The sequence below is a fragment of the Aquila chrysaetos genome, chromosome Z, assembly GCF_900496995.4.
Source record: "Aquila chrysaetos chrysaetos chromosome Z, bAquChr1.4, whole genome shotgun sequence".
NCBI lineage: Eukaryota > Metazoa > Chordata > Aves > Accipitriformes > Accipitridae > Aquila > Aquila chrysaetos.
Genome location: NC_044030.1, coordinates 42,891,999 through 42,915,876, shown reverse-complemented (window position 1 = coordinate 42,915,876; position 23,878 = coordinate 42,891,999). Strand labels below are relative to the sequence as shown.

The 23,878-nt window shown below is 41.0% G+C and overlaps 1 protein-coding gene across 4 annotated transcripts in view; it reads left to right on the top strand.

Annotated features, from left to right (window-relative positions):
- The window catches only part of NTRK2 (neurotrophic receptor tyrosine kinase 2), a 208,383-nt gene that overhangs the window by 118,856 nt on the left and 65,649 nt on the right, over positions 1 to 23,878 (top strand). For 2 of the 4 annotated variants that reach the window (XM_030004103.2, XM_030004105.2), the window contains 2 exons: positions 213 to 401; positions 19,493 to 23,441. In XM_030004103.2, the coding sequence (XP_029859963.1) occupies positions 213 to 401; positions 19,493 to 19,503 (200 nt within the window). In that variant the 3' untranslated portion in view covers positions 19,504 to 23,441. Of the gene's footprint in view, positions 1 to 212; positions 402 to 19,492; positions 23,442 to 23,878 lie in introns of those variants that run through there. The other 2 variants (XM_030004102.1, XM_030004101.1) reach the window with 1 other exon arrangement.

Genomic DNA, 23,878 nt, shown 5'->3' with positions numbered 1-23,878 from the left:
AAATTTGCTTCACGTTTCAACTCCTAATGGGAAACCCCCACTGTTCTCCAGACATACAGAATTCCTGAGGTAATGTCAACAAGGCACACAAAGAGAGCTGTTGACTATGGGGATGGAAGACAAACTAGTCAAAAAAAGAAAAAAAAATTGAGTCATCTGAGGGAAGGGAATCATGTTCTGAGTTACAGGAGTATCTTTGTTCCTAACTCTAGGTCCTTCTTCAGTTATCAGCAATGATGATGATTCAGCAAGTCCCCTCCATCACATCTCAAATGGCAGTAACACTCCATCTTCTTCTGAGGGGGGTCCTGATACAGTAATCATTGGGATGACAAAGATTCCCATAATCGAAAATCCCCAGTACTTTGGAATTGCCAAAAGTCAGCTCAAGCCAGACAACTGTAAGTACAAACAGCTGTATGTGTTTCAGTCATTCATTTTACCTGTGCAAGTGCTGGGGCTCCTTAGCAGTGCTAACAGAACAAAATGGTGTCAATTCCTGGGAGTAGAAGGGTGGAGTTAAAATGTATGCAATTTGTTAAGGAGTACTTTGGTACATGGGATGAACTGCTTTACATCTGTCAAAGCCAAATTCAGCCCTTGTGATGAATCAATGAACTCAGCAGTGTTAGGCTCAAAGCTCAATCTGTATTCCATCAAAGTCACCGGTAGTCTTTCCACTAATTTCAGTGGTCTTTGGCCAGTCCTGTGCACCTAATGTATTCTTGGGATAAAACACATCCTGGGTCAGAACCAGAAGTCAGTATTGTTACATACGTGCTGCTTTTAATTTGATCATATTAGCAATGAATATAACCTAACTTTGAAATCTGAGTATTTGTAAAGTTATAAGAATGATAAGGGTTAAAACTGCAATTATTGTAATTCCATTGAATAATTCAACCACTACAGCCAGAAAAGATGTTGAATATTTAAAAGCAGAGCAGAAGGTTGCATGGTAGACAATAAATGTCACATACAAATTCTTTCATGTTCAGTTAGAAGCAGGTGAAATGTGAAAAAATATGAAGCGTTAAACATAATTAACTATGAATAGTTAAAAAAGAGTATCCCTAACTTCAGATGCTAGTCTTCAAACCTAGTAGCAGTTTTAGAATTGGACATGTGAAATGTTGATTTATGAACCAGTGATTAGCATTGCGGCAGATAACTGAAAAAATACCTAAAGGATATTGTGATTCATAGTAAGTAACTGCATGGCTTACTATTTTTCATCAGTACATTAAGGTCTTTAAGTGTTTCAGAGAAGGTTGTTCCTGCCTCTTTTTCACTCTTTTTTTTTGGTGTGTGAATGTACATACATTTCTGAAGTGCTGCTGGAAGCCTGATCTGTTTCTCTGAGAAGTCACTCTAGAGATTCCCAGTATAGCTGCTGAGCACTGGGCTTGCAACTAAGGGATGCTACATCCTATCCTGAATGATACTGCTTCATAGCACAAACTGTAGTCTAGGGGCTTACTGCCAAGGTCAGAAACCTTTGCCTCTAGCTTTGCATAGCTTAAATGCCATAATAGGAATCTTTCTTGACCTGTGCATGAGGGCGTGAATGCATATCTATATGCACGACTTCTAAGGTTGCAAAGACTGATGCTGGACTACCTACGTATCTTGTGAATATTAATGCTTATCTACATCTAAGCACAAGCCACAGAAGGATGTTCCTGCAACACAACAGAAGATCTTTTTCTGCTTTTTATTGTACATCCCTGATGTTCTCTCTTACCATAATTTTGTTGTGTGACACTATTTTGTGATTAGAAATAACCCATAATCTCTTCTACCAGAGGGCATTTGAATAATCTGGCCTAGTGTATGCAGTGGGATGCATAAGGTAATCACTGAATTACTGGTACTTGATCAGCTCAAGGAAGATGTTACATAGATGCATTCTGATTAGAACATTAATTCCTGTGAAAAACAGAAGCCACTAGGGAATCACAAATGGGCAACATGTCCACTAGAGCTCTCTAATGTTATATAAAAGGACATGCTTTTAAATATGAGGCTCCTGTACCTCCGTTCCCAGCTGCATTAGACAACATTATAATTGTTTAAATAAACATCAGTGACTACACAGTATTTCACTTTCAGCAATAATGCTGGAGCAACATATATGGTGTTCTTGTGAAAAAAAACAACCCCCCAAACTGTACCAAAACACAGAATTCTCTCACATTTAGTAAGCTGCACATTAAGTACAGAAGCATTAACTCACAGCTGACTAGTGCTAACTAGGTCCTGATCCTGAAAATACATAAGTCTGTGTTTGGTTTTGTGTGCTGCAATGAAACCCACATGGTGTCAAGGAAACTAATCACAGTACATGAAGTTCAGCTTGTGCATAAATGTTTGCAGGATGTGGCTCAAGACTTTGATACGGTGTGCTCAGGAGGTTTGTGGGGCTGATGCTCTGCATTCTGCCACATTGCCATGGTGGTCCCAGTCTTTGTGGTTTTATTGCTTTAGCAAAGAGAATCAGGTAAACTGTGGCAGTGTATATACCAAGGCAGATTTCTCCTACCACACTGAGCATCTGTCCAATAAAGAGGGACATTTAAATTGTCTAGGACAAAAAAGGTCTTCCCATAAATAATTTCACATACACTTTCTTTCCATCTCTCTTATTCGCTTATTATTACAGAGCTGCACTTGTCCTTTCTTAGCCTGCCAACCTCCTCCTGATGTGTATATCTGGTATTTATAAACCTCTAAGCTAAGTAGCTCTCATACTTTTTTCCTGTTTACAATAATGCCAGCTCCAGATGTCATCTGGTTTCTCATCTCCAGCAAGATAATTAACATTTATGTTTATTTCCTATCTGGTCTAAGTTCCATTGTCTGCTAGCATTAAACACAGCAATCACTGACAGTCATGCTGGAAAAGATTCTTCTGTATTTAGCTTATGTTTGTCTGTGGAAGGAGGTGAGACTTCGAGCTAGGTGAAACTGTATGCAGATGGTATTGCAGTTTTCACAGAAGTTGAAGGAGTACGTCTGCTGTGAGTAGCAAGTGGAGTTTCTTTTTTGTTATCTATTTAAGCCATATTTTGACTTGTCTACGGATAACCATTTCTGAGTATAGTGTATCAAGCTCCATTGCAAAGTATTAGACATGTATGTGTTTAAAAGAAAATATAAAAAATGGATTGTGATCAATTTAGTTTGAAATTCCATCACTGTATCAGTAAATTGGTACTTTTGCTACTGAATAACTAAATCCCGAAGAGCAGTAGCTTCTAAAGGTCAGTCTCATGCTAAACATTCTAGCACTTTCCTCCTCTTGAGAGACAGCTTTTAAGGTGGGAAAAGGAAACCGAGGAGGACTGAAGACCCATTGACTAGAGGGGTCAGGTTCCAGTCATCACTCAGAAGGACTGCATTTCTGTCCCAGGTTTCAGGACAAACACTCATCTGTACCTTTAATTGACATAATGGTAGGAAATTACTCTTCATCTTCTAACTGGAATTGGCTGATATTTCCCACTCCAGCTGCCTATCATGTTAACTACCCATTTTCCTCACCACCAAACCCACCGATGCTTCTTCAGCACTTGTCTGTCTGACACTGTGTCCCAGCACTCCTGGCTTTTCCTTTCCCTGCCATGTACCCTTGGTTGCTGCTGGCTGGTGGGCTCATCTGCCACTCCAATACCTTGAATATTTCCAGCTTGAAAGTTTACAGTCTGTAGTGCACAGACATGTTTCAGACACGTACCAGACTTCTTCATTCCTTTTTGTGTGAAATCAAAAGGTGTTTCCTCTTTGGCAGTACTTGGCAATCAGTGACAACTCTGCTTTCAGATGTGTGAGACAGAGTCCACAGCCTGGACTTCGTGAAATGCTCTTTGCACTTAAGTCATTATAAACCAGGTTGTGCTGTATTAGCGTGAACCTGCAAACCTCCTGCCTGGGAATTACGAACAGTGTTCAGTCATTGCTGTTGAAAACTGGGCCATAACTTTGTAGTGAAGTAACATCACCAGGTGCAGAAACCTTGCATGGATGGCAAACCTGGCAAAGATTTTTGTCACCTGAAATCTACTGGGCAATGTAATATCACATGGGCATAGGTGCTAACTAATGCTAGGTGGTTAGCTTCACTAATCTTATGAGCTGTCACAGCTCCTAACCTATTTGGTATTTTCATTAATACCATGATATTTCAAAAATTAGTCTTCTACATCTCTACACAGAAATCATAGTTGCTAAAGTGGCCAACTGAGCCTACCAGACCTGTTGAAACAGGACAGAAGAAACAAAGCCATTTTCCCCCATGAACGGCTGTGGACTTTCTTCATTCATCATTTAGCTTGCAGCCCAGCGCTTGGAATGTATCAGCCCATTGCTATGACATTTCTGTGATTAATGGTGGAAATGCAGTCAGTAAATAATATTGCTGTGTTGGTAGTAATGTGAAAACCAAAAGCTGAGGAGAGGGCATGCGTAAAACATCAGTGGAAGTGCCCAGGTTGAGACTCTGAGGGCAGAACTTGGGTAAGAAACTGCTTGCAGGTGGTTTGGGGATTTCAGGAATCAAATTGTTCTCTGAATCTCACCCCAGTAACCCCCACCTCTGCCCCATGAAGTCACTGTGGTTGTTTGAGTGCAACTGAAAGGAAGGCTGGAGCTTTGCCCTCTCATGGGGAGGTTTGCAAGCTCCAGGTTTCAAGCCCCCTAGGGTGGATATGTAGCAGCTGCATTGACATCAGGCTGTACTTCCCAGCTAATCTGTACTTCCAAGTCACTCGATTTTACCCCTAAAGATATTATCAACAATGGAAAATACCATACTGGGCAGGCTTGTTGATTACTCAGTGGGTGGTTTAGTGGCAAGATGTTTTCAGTGGCTAGCCATACATACAGCCATTGCGTTTCAGATGATGTGGTGTGGATTGTGGCTTTCATATGGGAAATTTGGGTATATTAATGGGATATTCTTAATATTTCGTCTATATTTCTGCAGTTTGGGATTGTGTTCCCTCAAGCATAGGAGTGTGAATGTGCAGTTTAGATAATAATTATTGTACTTCCAGTTGGCCTCTATTAGGGAAAGTCTGCAACTGATTACAAGTTGGCATAAATAATTTTTGTAAATTAATCTTGATTTATTTGGCTGACCTGAAAAAATGAATTTACAGTCTATAGGTCCAGTTCCACAGTAAAATCGCTAATTGCATGTGCGATGCTAATTTTAAAGGCAGAAGTTTTGAGAGCGTCCCTCTTCTATCCCATTTTGAACACTGAACTTTTCAATTTATGCTTAGGGATTTTCATTTACATTTCAGGGATTGTTACACCATTTAGTTAAAGGTGATCTCAGTCTTTTACTGACTTTCCTTGTTCTTTCACTATAGATTTCTTTTTAACATATACATAGCAGGACTTTGGTTGTCGCTGTTAGGCAGGAAAGTTGCAGAAATCCTCTGCTTCAGTCCACCACCTTCTTGAATGAATTTTAAGGGAGAAAAGAAATAAGAGTGTCATTCTTATCATTTTATCATGACTCCCACAGTACTGGACTTCTGTCTTTAAAACCATAGGTCTTGGAGTCTGGTGATGATGTCAGATTTCATTTTAGAATGGAAAAAAAAAAGTGAAGAAAAGCTTGAGAATGTGAACTAGACCCCAGAAGGCTAAGGAAACAGAAGAAAAAGATGTGGATTTGTTTTTCTTCTGTTTATTACATTGTGGTTCTTTTTAAACTGAGTTTCATGATTTAGGAGCATTTGAGCATGACAGCAGCATGTGAGGGTGCAGAGCTGGCCCTGCTCTGCTAGCCTGCGGAGATGGCCCTGGCATGGACTGCCGCAGAGAGCAGAGGGGAGCAGGCAGATACCAGGACCCGCTGAATGGCATTTCCTCTCCCAGGCCATTTGTGGAAGGGTGCAGCTACCTGTAGTTCAATACACAATTGTTTCTGTGGCTCTGACCACTCACACCCCAGAAGGCGGGCTGGTTGCTCTTAGTTTTGGAGTAGGCTGACAACCTTCTCCCCAACCCTTGGATCACTAGCAATGGGCTATTTGATATAAAAAAGAAATAGTTGTCTGTATTTCCAGGTAGATTGAACAGAAGGAGGGTATGTCGTCACTCGGTTTGTGTTTCTCGGGCATCCTTGCCCCAGGATTCCCACAGCAGAGCCTGGCCCCAGGCATGTGTTTCCTTGCTGGGTGCACGGGCTCTCACTGCAGAATGGGAACATGAGATTCTGGTGATACAAAAACTGCTGGCAAAAAGGAAAATTCACCAAGAGAGCCTCTGCTCTGCAGGGATCTGCCAGGCCTCTGACCCAGAGCAGCAGATTTGTTCATTTCCATGTTCTGCTCATCCTGCACATACGGTGTCCTGTAGAAAATAGCAATACGCAATGAGCAGACTGCCTGAAGTGGACAATCTCTGTTTGACTTTATTTCCCACGTAACAGATTATGGCCTGTTCCAGGTTGTATCTGTCACCCTATGCTTTCCCACAGTTTTGAGGAATAAGGGTAATTTTTGACACACATTGCAAGGTAAAAAATAGACTGCGTTGGTCCCTGTGTCCAGAAGAAGGGTATCCCAAGGGAAACACTCTGTCAGCATTTCCATCTCTTTTGAAAGGCTTTTATATCTGAGTGACCACAAAGGAAAGGCTGCTTTGGTGGTTTCTTAGCCGGCTAAGCTGGAAGCCTGGGGATTTTCCATCAACTCCCAAAGTCTGCAGAGCTGAAAATTTATAAGCAGCTCATTTTCCTATAAAAGACACCATGACCTCAACAGCCAGAATGCAGAGGAGCAAAACTGATCAGTCTTAGTGAAATCCAGACTGGGAGGAAAAAGCTCTCTGTCCAAGCTGAACTTGCCAGTCTTGACATTCACTGGTAGTTGGGATTCAGAGGTTGGGAGGCTTAACAGGGCACTCGCTTCAGGATCTTCAGATGCTGAAAACCAAAAAGCTTTAGATGCTGAAAGCCAAACATGATTGAGGTTGAGATTACAAGGAGCGATATACATACTATATTTACTGGTTGTCCTGATCCCATTGTGTGCCTTGCTATGGAGATATTTTATTGGCTAGGTAAATGTGTAAGAGACATATTGGCTGAATAAAGATATAAAGATATATGAAGGTGTATTTTATAATCTTGACTGAATACTTCTGTAGTCTGATTGCATGTTTTAATCCCTGACTGCAGTCATCATTTAAAATGTGTGTCTTTGCAATTGTTCATAAAGTCATACATATGTCAGAAATGTCAGCCATATACATGAGTGGTGTATTTCATTTGTTGCATTTGACTTCTGTTAATTGGGCAAGACATTTGTCTCCCAGACCATAGTGTATTGAGTATTAGAGATTTTTGCCAATGATGTGGTCACATATTTCCTTTGCCCAACAAATAAAATGTAACAGGGAATAAATAAATTCATGGGAAATTAGATTTTTTAACTCCTGCTGCTCATTCTGAGACTCAGCAGACCTGCGTTTTTTTTTTTTTGTTTTCCAACCAGATGGAAGAAATTGTCCCAAAGGCAGAAGCCTTCAACTTGAAAAGCATGGGTTTCTACCTTCTTAAAAATTCTGATTTGGAAAGAAAGGAATATTTCCACATTTAGTGTGGAGGTGAACCTATAGAATCGCTTTTGCCCCCAGAAGTTACTTGTGTTTCAGTCTTGTTCTGTCCATGAAGTCCATTTACATCTAATAAAAAAGGCAAGAAATCATGCTTTCAGCAAAATATTTGCATTTCATCACACAGACTGTTGTTCTGTGACCTGAATTATTTGGTAAACTACTTGCTCTGAGGGTCCAAATGCTGGAAATGCAACTGCAAGAAAGAACAGCTTGGAACCTGACCTTTAATTTATGAATAGCATGAGTGTTTCATCACCTGGAAATATAGCACATGAAACATACTTCCGGCTAGATAGTGGATGTTTTAAGGAGATCTAAGCAATGAAGATCCAAAGTATGCATTTCAATTACAGAGACAGAGTACGAGGCGAGACAGTGTGGAACATGCACTCTCAGGAAAGTGTCCCCTGTCAAAATTCAGGTAGAGTGTACACCTTCTTGTGTAAATATGTCAGGTAAACTTAAGATAGCACACTATTTTTCTTCAGCAGAGCACGGAAATGCACTATCAACATTAAGCCCAACCATGGGCTTCATGTAAAGAGCACACTTAAGGACTTTATAAAAGTTGAAATGAAATTAAATATAGGCACAAGTATTCTCTGCAATTAGGGTATTAGTCAAGATCAAAAAACCCAACATGGTGCTTTTTTAGTAGGTGTAATCTCAGTGGCATCAGTACATGCAGTTTGTCCTTTGACAATACATCTGTAGCAGAAATACATACACTATTTTGGCACCAAAATATGTAGCTAAATCAGTAATACCTAAATGACAAATAGCACCATTTATGTTGTAATGATAAAATTATGCCTTTCAGACTCTGTGCTGCATACTAAGTTCTATGGATGTTGATTTTATATACGCATGTGTATTTAAAAGTGTAATGGGAAAATAATGTGATGGAGGTTAAATGGGTAGTAGTTATATTTAAGCTGAATGGGAAAAAAGTAATCCATTGTGAAAACCTCCTTATCATGATCCTAAGCATGGGAGCAGGATTGGGCCTTGGATTTATTCCTTTGTGTTAGTGAGTTTTGGCTAAATGAGAAATACAGATCCCTGGGAAGCAAAGTAGTATAAATAAGAAATGAGAATGAGAAATTTTAAGTCTAATAAATACTCAAATATGAGAAAATCAGAAGTAAATCAAATAACTTTGTAGCCAAAATTATTTCATAAACCCTACTTCTGACTTCATCACCAAGCAAGTGCATCATTATTAAGAAACGTGAGTGTGTAAAATGCAGTTAGCCCTGAGCACAAGCTCACCCAAAGATGAATTTTGGGAGAAAATGATGAGGAATATAGTTGTCCACAATAAGAATCGGTTAAGACAGGGTAGTATTTATCGCAGTTGCAGTGTGAGCTGTGCTGCTTTTCAGCTGTGTATAACATCTTCACACCTCCCCCTGGCAGCTGTCTGAGGAATTAAGGCTGTCAGTGCTTTGAGACAGTGACTTTTGAGGGTGGTTTAGTAGCTTGTGTCCTGGAGGAGATCGTGTGGTTGGCTTTAGAGGTTTGCAGATCTGCCTAGTGCAGGGAGGCTCCAGATAGCAATGGGTTACGTTATGCCTAGAGCCATCAGAACTGCAGAAGGGTCCATGGCCCACTGAATATATGCATACCCCTCCTATGTGTATGAATGGGGTGTATTGGCTTGCATGTCAGCCCACGAGCCCAGCAGTTGTTCACCTGCTCTGTCCCTCCCTTCCCTACAACATTTGTACTCTGGCTATCAGATTCTGTGAGAGGTACTTTCCCCACTGCATCGCACTGGTGGTGGATCCGCATGGCTGGGATGCAGAAAGCTCGCGCTCCCGCCCCTGCCCTGTCTCCCCCTGCAAGCAGGAGTGCTTATTAGCTGCTCTGGGGTGTCTGATCTTCCAGACTTTTTTACTCTGTGGTCTGTGCAGCTTGATTATCATTCTGTCTTGAGAAACCTTGAGAAACCAGCAAAAATGCCACCGAGGTTCATAAGGTCCAAGTACATTTGGTTTAGTTTTGACAGGATTTTGCTGGGGAGCTCCTCATTGTCTCAGGCTTAGCTACATGTGTGTTATGGGCAGAGGGTAGGCCAGCAGCAAGTGGAACCTAACAGCCATTTAAAATGTTCTCAGAGATAGAAGTAACACAGTTGGTAGTATTCTGAAATATTCTGTAATATTCTTCAAATAATTTTTTTCAGCATTAACTTATTAATTAAACCTCCGTCTCAACAGGCTTCTCATTTTCCACAACAGCAGTTGGGGAAAAATGATAAGGCTGTTTTTTTCTCACTGTAAGGTGTGTAATTAATATACCAATTTTAGTTCAGACATATATTCTGTATAATAAAATACCTGAGCTCAGCATTTTTGACTCATTTAAAAAATATGATTACAGGGGTAGACAATTCCAGGATCACACTTCCATCATTAATTAACAGAAATAAAAACCCAGCTGCTGAAATGTATCTTTATGATCATCTTTTAGAGCCCTCCCTTTCACACTTTCCCTTAAGCTAGTTTTCTTTTGGTTTGTTGGACAGAAACAAAAGCACCTTTCGATACCAGCTGCTCTCTCAGCCAAGGATGCCAAAGGGACCTCTGCTTAGGGAGACTATGACTGAGGGGTGCATGGAGAGACAGGCAGCCCTTGAGCTCAGTAGTTCTGGGCGGTGAGGGTTGGTATGAATTTCTCAGCCTGTTGTTGAGCAGGACATTCCAGAGGATGGGTTATTGCTCTTCAAAGGCCAGTGTATGGATTAAGTCATGAGGCATACAGATCTGGTGTGAGGTGAACACTTGCTAGGTCTTATCTCTAGCCCATCGATGCCCATAATAATTGAAGACTATTATTTGCAGATTGCTGGGGAATCGCTGTGATTGAAGTAAAAACCCCTGCAGGGGAAAGAAGTGTCAAATAACCTAAGTCAAGACCCTGCAACAAGGTCTGAAATTGTTAAAGTTCTGTTGATGAAAAGTTGTGCAGTACCTCTGGCTAGCAACTTGCCCAATAGTTTTTGGGGGCAATTAAACATTTAAATGGAAAACATATGCATGGGGGTATTGTTTGCATTTAGACAAAATATGTGGTGTATACATACCAATTATCGCCTGTTTCTCTAAATTGCAGTGGATCTCTGTATAACTAATAATCTCTCTGGGGATTTTTTTTTTAATTTCTGCATTTTGGGAATCTAAATTCCATTCTCAGATGTGAGGTAGGCACATGAAAAGAGCATCTCAAAGGCATTCAGATGCTAAATCACCAACTAACCAGTTTTCTAAAAAGCTCCTGAACAGCTTGGAAGCGTAAAGTCTGGTCAATAGAAATCAGAGTGTTAGTCAGCTTAGTACTTTGGACAATTCCAGTAAATGATTGCTTCGCCTTTAGCTACCTAAATGCCTTTGAAAACTGGTTGCTGGAAACTCCGTTGAAAGTCAGTAATTGTACAGGTCACAGGGTGCAGGAAAAGGCTTTCTGTCTCCAAGAGGATCCCTTGAGTGGCAGTGAGTTGTACTGGAGGGCTGGAGTCAAAGTTAAGGAGATGGGAAGCGAAGCTGTCTTCACAGTGGCACTTCCTTCCCCTCTTCCCTCCTCCCACCTTGGTTTGTTTCCCACAGCACTGGAAAGAAAGAAAGAATGGAAAATGGGGTGGTTGTCTCTATCACATGGTTTTTTATTCCCAAGATTGGATGCTGAGAAGCCAAATCTAACTTCAAACAATCTCCAGTTTGTATCAGTTTGAGGGGAATACAGATTTGACAGAATTTTCAACTGCGTTTATGAATACTTCTTTGAGCTACAGTTTCAGTTAGAGACTTTCTGAAGTGAAGCCATTCCCACACAGCTCCTTTCATTTCTGAGTGTTGCTTAGGATTTGTTTAGATTTGGTTTCTTAGGCTGTCTTTCAAGGATGTGCTCTGATTTTTTTGGTGCCCACAGCTTGGAAGGCCTGTGGCTGCCTTAACAAACAAAAAAGAAATAGCTGAAAACAATACCCATCAGGGGGAACATGTCCCACACAAAGTAGAGAGAAACAGAAAAAGAGGGAAACAAATGGCAAAGAAACAAAAGAACCTCAGTCTCAGCCTTTGGCAAAGAAAGAACAATACATGACTGATTTGCTCTGATGGCTTGTGCGGGAGGACATGATTTGTCTTGTCCCTGTTTTATTCTCATCAGAAGAAAAGTAACTGTTTTGCAGTATTTGCAGTCTCCACTTAAGAGGCTGTTGAGACTGGAATAGCAATGGGATTGCCTCCAGACAGAAATGCATTGACCAGCACTGTGTGGGAAATCTTGAAAAGCTCCTGCTTGGGTGGTAAAGTACAAGGCAAAAGCTTATGGGCTTATTCTTTATCCTCTGATTTAGAAGTGGAGGTACTCTGTTACACAGAATTGCTCTTTCCAGGACTGTCCATATTCTCATGTGCTTGTAATGCTTCAGTCTGTGAAGTTTACTTGTGCAATGGGGAGTGCACAAAGGTGCTGTATCAGCAGGTGAGACTAAAATGATTTGTATTATTGTCCAGCAATGCCATTCCTGTCTATGTTAATGATAAATTCTCACCTCATTTTGCATACTGTATCTGCTCAGTTCAGGAATGGACAAATTGCTGCAGTGGATCTCAGCAGTAACTTTTCTGGTACCTAAAAATAGCTGGTACTGTACCTATTATAGAATCATAGAATTGTTTAGGTTGGAAAAGACCTTTAAGATCATCAGGTCCAACCATAACCCAACACCACCATGCCCACTAAACTATGTCCTGAAGTGCCTTGTCTACATATTTTTTGACTACCTCCAGGGATGGTGACTCAACCACTTCCCTGGGCAGCCTGTTCCAATGCCTGACAACCCTTTCAGTGAAGACATTTTTCCTAATATGCAATCTAAACCTGCCCTGGCACAACTTGAGGCCATTTCCTCTTGTCCTATCACTTGTTACTTGGGAGAAAAGACCAGTACCCACCTTGCTACAACCCCCTTTCAGGTAGTTGTAGAGAGCGGTAAGGTCTCCCCTCAGCCTCCTTTTCTCCAGGCTAAACAACACCAGTTCCTTCAGCCGCTCCTCATAAGACTGGTTCTCTAGACCCTTCACCAGCTTCGTTGCCCTTCTCTGGACACGCTCCAGCACCTCAATGTCTTTCCTGTAGTGAGGGGCCCAAAACGGAACACAGCACTTGAGGTGCGGCCTCACCAGTGCCGAGTACAGGGAAAAACCCTTCATCAAATAAGTATCTAATAAACTTTAAGGAGTGTATTTATTCCAGGTCTTCCAACATGTAGAGATTGGCTTATGCTCTGTGACATAAAGTTTTAAGTACTAACCCTGTCTAATAAACCAGCAGATATTCCCTGTATGCCATGTAGCAGCTTCCCTAACATTAACAGCAACATATTTATATCGTCCTGTGGCCGAAACCCACACAACCAGGAGAACAGAGGAAGAGAGGGATAGGAAGCAGCTAAAAGGCCAGAGGCTCATGGCTCGCTGGCACCCCCAGCCATTGCAGCAGAGAGCTGACGCCCATCTGTCCTGGCAGGCAATGACGTGAAACAGTGTTAGCATCATCAGAGGTGCATTAGCGTCCTGCACCTAATGTAATGACCAGGGTCAGCCTTTGGTAGTGCTCAGAGGGGTCTGAACCCCCACTGCATTCACAGTGTTCCTGGAGAAGGGACTGCTGCCCACCCCTCTGCAGCAGGGGAAGGGCAGAGACAAGTTTGCCATCTTTCAGCTCCTGCAGCCCGTGACTGCCTTTGACTTCAAGTTGCTTTAATTCTCTGGCCACCACTGGGGAGGTTGGATTCGTGGGCTGGACCCCTTCAGCTGCTGCAGCCAGCCTCAGCAGGCATCAGACGTGAAGCCCAAAAGCTCTGCGCTCAACTCAACCTTGCAGGAAGAGTCCTTTCAGTCTTGTGCCTAAACCTGAGAGGAGACATCAGGTGCTTGTTTTCAGTGAGGTGTGGTTTCAGACACAGTAAATCACAGTTCTCATCCTGAAGATGTGGTGTAGGAGCACAGACTCAAGCCTCAAATTCACACAGTCCTTCTTGGAGAACATATTTCCTTTTTGTTTTGCCTTTTGCCTCTGGAAAGGAAGGCACAAGCCTTTTGCTTTCCTTGCAGATGCAGTGAATCCTTCTGCAAGCTAATCTGAATTCAGCTGTTTGCAACAATCCTTATTTTACTAAAAGGTGACTGTTTCCGAACTCACTGAAGTCTTTTGCATTATGCATTCTGATGCAGCACGTTTCCTTGCTGGAATTGGTTTCACACATTTATCACAATGTTGTATTGCACTGTAAGGTTATAATTTTTTGCCTCTTTTAATGGCAGCATTTTAGAGAAGCCTGCATACTAAGGAATAAACTCAGTGCAAAATAAAGTATATCTTTCAGAAATGAGGAAGGAGACAGAAGTTTCAACTTTTCTTTGCAGCGATAGCTTTCCTCTGGAGGCTAAATCCAGAATTGATTTCCCATTTTGATCAACATGAGTCTTTCCAGCCTATTGATCTCTGTGTTTTCAGTTTGGCCTCAACACCTGAAACAGGACTGTGGTAAATGGCAACATTAAACAGACTGGTAAGAGATTTATCTTGGACTGGTAAATTTCCTTGACTGCAAGACAGGATGGTTTCAGGATAGAACAAAGCACACAGGTGTTCATTGCTCCCATGGAAGACAGCTTTGCCATCTCAACTCTGCAGCTTGTGTTTATTGACACAATATGTACACAGATATATGTAGAGCACTTTCTATGGGAAAAGCATCGGGTGTTTTTCTTAATAATGGAGAGAAAGTGTACAGAGAAGTCTTTGAATTTTATTTGTTTTGGTCTAGTCTTGCGATGGACACTGCCTGAGTGTGTGGTATTTATTTTTCATCATATATAAAAGGCTGTGCCCACCCACAGTGAGTTCTTGGTCTCATTAGACCAGTCATCCCATCCAAATGACCGTAAAAGCTTTTAAAAAATATTTTGTTACGCTTTCTGTGACCTTTCTCTAGAAGTATGCTGTATACAAGCATACATGTTAAAATCCACACTATTCGTTAGCTAAACCATCTCAAGAGCTGTCTTCCTGAAACTTTGATTCTTCCACGACTGCAACCAAAGGCTGTGCTGGGAGACATTTTAATGGCTGAGAGACTAGTCTCTGCCCTATGATAAAGAAATATGAAAGCAGGCTGCAGCAAAGTTGTGTCAGAATAGTCCCCTGAATTTCTCTCCTCTTACAGAGGACTTTTTTAGGTATCTCCCTCAGAAAGACAGACAAATTCAGAGAAGTGCTAAGAACAAAGATGCTGCTAAGAACAAAACTCTCCATGCAGGAGTTTTCATTTTTAAGAAAGAAGGGCAATTATTTAAATGGAATGCAGTCTAAGGAAAGATAGCAATCCTGGGTTTAAATCTTTCTTAGATCCCCACGCTCTTATAGTAGGAAAAGGAAATATTAGTTTACAAGGTTGGGTATAAACCCTCTGTGGTCACAAGCTGGCCATTGTTCCCTGCACTGCTTTCTGCTGGCAGATCTGGAGAAGCCATGTCAGTGCTGAGCTGGACTTGGAGTTTTGCATGGCATGTCAACTGTCTGGGTAATCAGGCTAAGAAGGCCATAGATCAAAGCTTATCTGAACACGTCTGAGCCAAAACCAGCAAGGACTTTTCTTTGTGACTCAGATTCTGTGATGGAACAAGCTTTATCTAATCTCGTCTGTGACAGACCTCATTGTCTCTGACAAGAGTGTATTTGAAGTTAGCTTTTGGGTTGTTGCTTTTAAGTAAACTAATGAGCCATTTAATACTGTGCAAGCTAAGAATTTCTGCATCCTGCTACACTTGAATTATTGAGGTTCTTGGTGTGTGGTGTGTTAAGTTGTACAAGCTGTAGGAAGACTAAATAAAATAGCAGTTCTGGGCAGCTAGTACTCAGTCTGATCCACAGAAGGTGATGGTGATTCATAGGAGGCAAGAGTTTCTTCTCCCCTCCTTTTCAACCCAGTGAAAGGTGGTGGAGCAAAGCATCATGGAAAAATAGCGTAAAGACTTATGAAATGCACACTGTACCCCTGAATGCAAAAAAAAATGAAGTGTATGAATATATTCAGTCTCTTAACATGGTAGTCTCTTATAGCAAGATTACAGAACAAAAGAAAGGCAATGCAGACTTTAACATTTTCCTTGTTAACTTTAACAGGCAGCTGCTCTGTATGGACAGAATTCACTGTATGTCCTCAGGCTTTTCTACAGGGAATACTTCCGTGTTGCAAACATGGAGAAAATATTCTTATCTCTAGGTGTTGTTTAACCCAGCAAACATGTTGTTAGGGGTGACACTGTTCTACACATGGCATCATAACTATAAACTCTGAGACACAATTACTAATAAAACTCATTAGACAGGCCAAAACTGAACCAACATCATAAAGATGAAGCAGATAAATCCTGCCCAGACAATAGGGAAACTGCAGGGAAAATACAAAAGCCCGTGACTTGCATGTATCCAAGCAATAACCAGAGAGGCCTCCAGTAAGAAGCGGCACCCTGTGCGACAGTGATGTGTACAAATCTCCCTCTCCCAGACAAAGAGAAGGAAGGAGAGGGTGGGGGAGGAAAAAGGAAATAAAAGATAAGAAAGACAAAAGGGTAGGCCTGTTGGTCATTTACTCCAATTAAGCCAATATTTTGCAGCTGTGCTGCTCCAAAGTTCAAGCAATTAAAGTCACTACCTAGGTTTTGCCCTCCCTGACTTGAGGATTTGGATTCAGGGAGCAAAAGGATTTGGGCAAATAGGCTTTGCTTTTGATGCATTACCTGACTTGTTAAAAGCAGCAGTGTTTGATTAAGGATCTTTTTAATTGCCTTTCACTAGGCTGATGTGTTCATCGAGCTTTCCTTCTTTCCTGCATTTCATCCTGACAGCCAACTAATTGAATGTCCAGGTCGGGTTGGGAAGGGAATTTTATCCATGCTCTCCTGGAGCCTCAGTGAAGAGAACTGGAGGTTGGCATGGCAGGGCCTTGTATCTGCCGCTTTAACCATTTGTTGATTTGGTTTCATAGCTTTTAAACTGATGTTTATTGCTTCTCTAGACGTTCAGGAGGGAAGTCCTCTTGAATACCTGATGGCATTTCATTATGGTCATAATTATAAAATACCTTGGATCTTTGGGGAGTGTGAAGGATCAATAGAGTACAAGACAGCTGAAGAACAAAAAGCTCTTCTGGGTCACTGTTTATTTCCGTACCCATCCATGCCCCCCACCTCCAGACCCCAGCTGTTACTTGTGCTGTTGGAAATATGGGAAGAAAGATTACTAGGGTGCCGGGATAAGGGAAATGTAACAGTAGTGCTTGTGATTATTAAAGGGACTGGATATTTAAGAGATATCATGATTTGCATTGGCTGCTGAAAAGCAGAGGAGCCATTCTGCAGACTTTCTTTGTATTAGGAATATTAATGTAAGAGCACCAACCTTACTGAAGATGAGATGGCCCATCATAATCCAAATGGTGGGTTCTAGCACAAAAATACTGCTGTATGCAGAACTTTTGCTCTTCCAGAGGATTTGCACGTCGAAGAGTATCTGCAGTAGCATAGGAATTAAATTGCAGAATCTTTCTTTGATGGTTATCATTTTGCTCAGTCTGGAAGAGATTTTCTGAGCAATTACTTTTAACTCACAGCATTGAGATCAGGACGTAAAGTTTGTTAAAAATCAATTGTATTCAAATCTTGGGTTTTGGTTCAAACTTCTGTAACTTCATTAGATCTTCCTTACAACTTTGCCATGCCTAAAGCTGAGTTTTAACCTCCATTCTAGACATCTTTTCCATTTGCACATGATTTTCCTGGATAATTTTCTTGGGAGTCAAATTTGGTAGCCTCTGGATAAGAATAAGGAAAATGGTCAGTGGAGCAATGTGCTGATGTGCAGGTATCCTGCATAGGCTTCTGTATGAGATTGGCATCCAGTTCTTCATTTGATGGTAGCCTTGAAACAGTGGTTCCTCCACCATAATGCAAAGTGAGAGAGGAAGGTCCTAGAGCCTTTACCAGCTTGTACAACTGGAATAATGCAGCCTTTACTGAATTATTCCATCTTCAGTACTACTCCTCCCCCTCCAGAGTTCCAGGGTAATAGCTGATATTTTAAATGCACAGAAGTAAAGCTGTTCAAAAATAGACTCTTTCTCCCATGGGAGATTTCAGCATTTCAAAATTAGTTTCTGCTTTAAAATCAGAACATAAGTTAAAGCAGAGGGCACTTGATTCAATTTTGTCTCAAGTTTCAAATTGAAATGTTGAAATGGAAAAATGTGCATCTTCAATAAAATTTAAATAAACTTTCCATTTTAAAATACTAAATTATTTGGACAGGTATTTCAAATTCGTTTGGGGGGGGGGAGCTTTTTGCACTTTGGAATGTTGAATTTGATTCTTTGTTTTAGAAAGCCAAAAAGGTAACTGAAAATCAGTATTTTCCTGCTGTTAAATCTTTAAAACTTTATTTTACACCATTAACATTTTTCAGTCAATTTTTCAGCTGGCTTTATGCTGAAATCAGTGCTGTGGGAATCAAAATTTTGAATGTCTTGACTTGTGTTCAATTAATATTTGGCACATTTTCTTTCATTCCTACACCTGTTTCCATTAATTTTCTTGTTGAACTTATCTGTGAAGGGGAGGGACTCTAAAAGACAAAAGTGGTTGTATGTAACTGCAAGTGATATCCAACAAGTCCAAATCTTCTTGGATTAAAGGGTGAAACTCCACTGAAGTCAATGGAGCTTTAAGTATTGGCACCAACAGAAAATTTGTCCCATGGAGTGCAAAGTGTATTGTCGCATCTTGAATGCTCTTCATTCTCATGATAGATGTTACTAAAGGTGTTTCTTTTCAAGCACTTATGCATTTATTATTTTCAAAGCCCATTTCCTCAGAGAGGTCAAAAGCTCTTCTCATCACCATAGGGAGCCCATGGGAATTTTGGCATTCTGAAGTACAGCAGGTATCCAACTGCATTAAAATGTTAACGCCTTTTTCTTTTTTTTTTTTTTTTAACCATGCTTTGGTGGAATCTAATTATTTTTTGATTGGAAGGAAAAACATTCCAGCAGGAAAAATGTCACATTAAAATCAGATTACTTCCAACTAATCCATAAAAGAAATTCCCCTAGTGAAAAGGCCCTATCTCTGATTTCTTTATATCACTAGTGTGATGCTATAATACCATTTTTATACCATTTTTTTCTGGCAATTTTTGGTATTATCTATGCAGAAAACAGATTGCAGATCTTCTCTGAAAGCCAAATGTTTTTTCCTGCTTGGCTGTACAGTAAAGCTGGAATTTTCCCTCCTTGCCTATGTTGATATTTTTCCTTCAGAGCAGAGAACAATGCAATTATTTATTATTATTTGCACACATTAATTTAGAGCCCCAAGGTGCAAACAAGACCTCACTGTGCAAAGCACTGTGGGACTCCACAGCTGCAAGTAACTCCTGCCTGAAGAGCTTTTGGGCTATAGTCCCACTCCTGTAACCTGGAGCTAGTTGGCTGGCCTGTGGGCAGGTTACAGACCTGGGGCTTCATGTACAGGGTGAAGTATGGGGGAAGGATGCTTTGTTGTCTTGCCTGCACAAGCAGGGAGTCCCAGGGATTAAACACTTTGCCCAGCTCACACAGGAAATCTGTGGCTGACGCTGAGGTGGAAGCCAGATCTCCTGCGTGGCCCCCTCAGCCCCTGACCCATCCGTCCTTCCTCCCCGGTGTCATGTTGGCCTCCAGCGCAGAAACTTCTACCCGAGGAATTTTCCATTGAGTTCTGCTGCTGATGAGTTTCTTTCTCACCAATAGGTGGAAACTGACAGCCCGGTTTCTCAGGTGACACAAGGAACGGTTCTGCCATCCCAAATGAGGCAGGAAAAACATCACGCAGAACAAGGAATTTTCCATAAGAAACTGTACCATAGCAACTGAAAAAGACGTTGAAGCACATTACATTTTCTCAGCTTGTTGCAACCTGTGCTTTGATGCAACAGGACATCAGAAAAGCGAAGACTTGGGGTTTTTGTTTTTCTTTTCCTCAGTTACTTCTTTGGCCAGGAGAGTGATTGCTTTAACTGGTGCTGCTTGATCATAATGAATTTATTGCAAAATTGTGTAACCTTTCCACATCCGTCTCCAAAGTCTGTGCCAGAGCCTGTGTTCTGGCATGCATTGTCATGCTATAGCTGGGGAGGGTGAGGGAACTACATCTGCAAACTTCCATAAGAGATCACAAGCTTTTGAAATTGTAGGATAACTAACCAAATGGGATGCAGAAATATTTCCAACAGGCTGGCAGCTGTGCAATATGTGGCATCGAAATAAAGTTGAGTCACTAAGAAGTAGTGATAAATAAGCTAGCAAAAGTTTCTGTCTTTTTTTCTAAGCATACCCCAAATATGATTTTCTAGTGTAACATCAAAAAACACTGTGCAGAAACAAGTGGCTGTGACATTGGTTTGGTTATAGACAAATTCTTGCTGTACTAGGGATAGCATTTAATTAAAATGTTGTGTAAAATCTTTAAGGGAAGTCTTTGCAGGGCAGATGTTTAGCTTGTTCCTGAGCAGCTGTAACAGGCTTTTCAGGGTGAAGACATCTAAATTAACAGGACCTAAAATGCTTAAGTGAGAAAACAGGAGAAAATCTGATTAGCACTACTAATCAACTGAGGTCTGGAGATTCCCTTTCTTTTGAACTGGAACAGTTTAGTCATCTTCCTTTTCTTTTTTTCAGAGTTCATACTGCATGCTGCCCATATTTAATCTCTTGTGTCCTTTCCCAAGCCTATCAGCAGTTCAATCTTGCACTCCTCACTGGAGACAATAAACTCCATGATGTGGATGTTCTTTCCCAAGCCTATCAGCAGTTCAATCTTGTGCCTCTCACTGGAGACAATAAACTCCATGTTGTGGATGATCCTCCTCTCCTATATATCTGTAGATACGAATTACTGGGTGGAAAGCTGCAGCATATAGCACATTTGCTGTGTATGTACTGTCTTCATTCAAACTCACAACCTGTCCAATTTCTGAGGTATTTCTGAGGCAAGATGTACCTCTTTTCTGTGACACTGCTTGTTTCAGGTTCCCCTCGATGCCAGTGACAGGCCTGTCACTTATTTGGGAAGGTTGTATCAGACTCCTGCGGAGCTAGGCTTGAACTAAAAATGCTATACTGGAGCAGGAGTCGTCACAGCTGTCCTTAACTAGGGCTGCTTTCAGCAAGATCCGTATGTGAAAGCACAGTACTTTTGGTGCAGTAGCAGGGATAATACAGGTTCTCAAACCACTTGTTCCTAGCTACTGTAGCTAGCTTTCAACTTGGTTAATTATGAGCAAAAATACCGTTCAAAATAGGCTGGAGAAGAGATTTTTCCCAATGATGTTGTTTGGATGCTTAGCTAGAATAGCCCTCATTAGGATGCAGTTTACCATTTTCCCCAATTGCCACAGCAACTGCCATTTCTGATGCCTGCCTGGCACAATATGAAAGAAAATGATTCCAGTAGTTCCTGTTCAGACATCTCGAATTGTTTACATTTATGAAGGTGTGGAAAGGGAGCTACAGCAAGTAGTTTTGGAGTGCTGGTTGTGGTATGTTAATCCCTGAGGGCCTGTTTATTTTTATGCAGGATTGTACATAAAAGACTGTAAACTAACAGCGTACAGTCTGGAATAAGCAAAGAATTAGGGCACTTAGTGAAGCAGCAGACCTCACATTTTCATAGGTTTATAGCAAGTCTCTCTTTTTTTTTTTTTTTGTCTTAAATTAAGGGATGCTGTGGGTTTCTTAATTGCTTTCTTCAGCAGCTTGTCCTTGTGACTGTTCATCTAGAAGGACTCCACTGAATTTCCCCGTTTCCATTTTGTAAGTAAGAGCAGGATTAGTTTCATGGCATACAAGATAGCACTGAAGGCAATGCAAGAGAAAGTGTTGTAAAATCTTTTTTCTGCATGTGCTTTTTTTCTTTCCAGTTGCTTATATTTTTGACTGTATTATAATGCACTTAAACTTTAAGGAGGCCAAAATCTGTAAAAGCAAAAGAAAGTATTCATTGCAGCCAAATCTGTATCTGAAGAGTTTCCACTTGAGATTTTGAAATCAAGAAAGTGATGTCAGCGAGGAGTTTGGGCCATTGTTTTCAAAATACACCAAATAAGAACTTTGACAAATACAAAACTTACACTTCATAGCTTTCTGACACTGCCCAAAGAGAAAATAATTAATATTTAAAAAAAACCCCACTGTTATGAAACAGCTAGGTAAGCATTTCTGGACTTATTTTCTGGAGGGGGGAAACAATGATAGGGGGATTTACTCAGCAGAAGCCTCATAAGAGTTGTTAGCCAAAATGCTGATGACAAATACCTTTTCATCTCTGTGTCTAGGTTTCAGAAGCAAATGATGTTGCCTCTCTGTAGTTTCTCTGTAAGGAAAAATGCAAATCAGTAATGGTTATTTTTGCAATTAGAGCCTATTAGATTCTTGGAACATGTGGCTGAATTACCATTCTCCTATCGAAGAAAATGTTACAACAAGGGAAGAATAAATGCAACAGAAGCAACAGTGAAACCAACGCACTAGCCTCTAAGTTAGGTGAGAATTTAAAGTTGGAAAATACTGGAAAAACCACCTAATAAATCTTGAAATTGGTTTATAAATAATTATGTTAGCTTTTGACCCTTCCTCTTCTCCTTAAAATTCTGATCAGAAGGGCAGGCTAGAACCAGAAACAGAGTCCTGGAAATTGCTTGAGGACCATTTTGTGGATGTTGGACTACCAAAACGCAAAGTAGCCCTCCAGCTCCCTAACAGGCTTCAGACCAGTCCCTCCTGAAAGCAGGTCTGTCCTTGCCCTCCTGCTGGTGGTGGTCTTGCAGGAGGCAGCAGTTAATCAACACTGCTTGTAAAGTGGTCTGTTAATGTACCCTGGTGACATCTTGTCTGAAGGGCTAACAATAGCGCTTTGTGTACCTCAGTGTTTTAGTTGAGTACAGACAGTGGGCATATCAGTGGACAACACCCGTCTCCTTAGCTGCAAGTGCCAGTTCTGAGCAACTTGAGACAAAAATCCAGCTGTTTCACTGGTAGCAATAAAATGATGGTAATTTTTAATATTTCCTTTACTGATAAGCAGTATCTGGTGTTCTGCCATTATAGTTCAACAAATGTAGCAGCCATTTGTCTTGGTTACTGCTGCTCAAAATGCTTTCCAAGTACATGAGTATGTAGGCAGCTGGTATTTATTGCTCTGGGAGAGAACTTGAACTTCAGAAGGAAGGAGAGAAAAAAACCTACATTTTTGGCTACCTTTGTTCTGTGCCGACTACAGTTGCTGTAAGTATCATGGTGTACAGTAGTTGGAACAAAACAGTTTTGTTTTTTAAAAGCAACAGTCATACAGATGCTAGGTGAGAAGAGAACTTTTCTGGTGCATGCATTTTTGGCTTCTTGCAGAGACTGCCAGAATTACATTTGCATTCATTTCAGTCTACAACAAGTATTACAGAAGATTCAACTGTAAGTACTTTCCAAATATAAAGGGCACAGGGGAGAAGGTGACTATGATTTATGATGACATTAAGCTTTTACAGAATATCATACGTGTGTACTAGCTATCACCATAAAATTAACTGGTACTAATTGGTCAGAGCTGCCAACTCAGTCTGCTTATGATGAGTGTAACACTCTTCTTTAGGTCATGTTCATTATACTGACATCGTATGTCAGATCCTGAATAAAGTTCATTCAGCCATTTCTGCTGTTCTTCTTGTTTTCCCTGCTACGTGTGTGTGCTGCCATCAGTGAGAGTTCACATCTCGGCAAAGACTGGGTCTGCGTGCTTTGGGATATACGTGTCTCGGGTATCTGCCCAGTGGCCACTTCTCCAGCAACAGTGGTGCTATGGGAGGGCATCCTTCATTTGAATCATGCCTGGTGTTTTCCTTTTCTTGGAAACTGGCTGGAACAAAATGTTCAAAGCTCTTTCTTCCTCCCTTTGCTTTTTTTTTCTCCCTCTTTCTGTCTTTCACTTCTATGCCTCAGAAGGCTGTAACTGGATTCATTATTGTGTGATTACTCAGCAGTAAACTTCTATGCATTTTGCTTCATTTGGGCAGCTCCTGTTCCGTAGTGACAGCTGCTTGGCTCAGCACACTGTAATTATCAACTCAAAACCAAGATGCTTTTAGG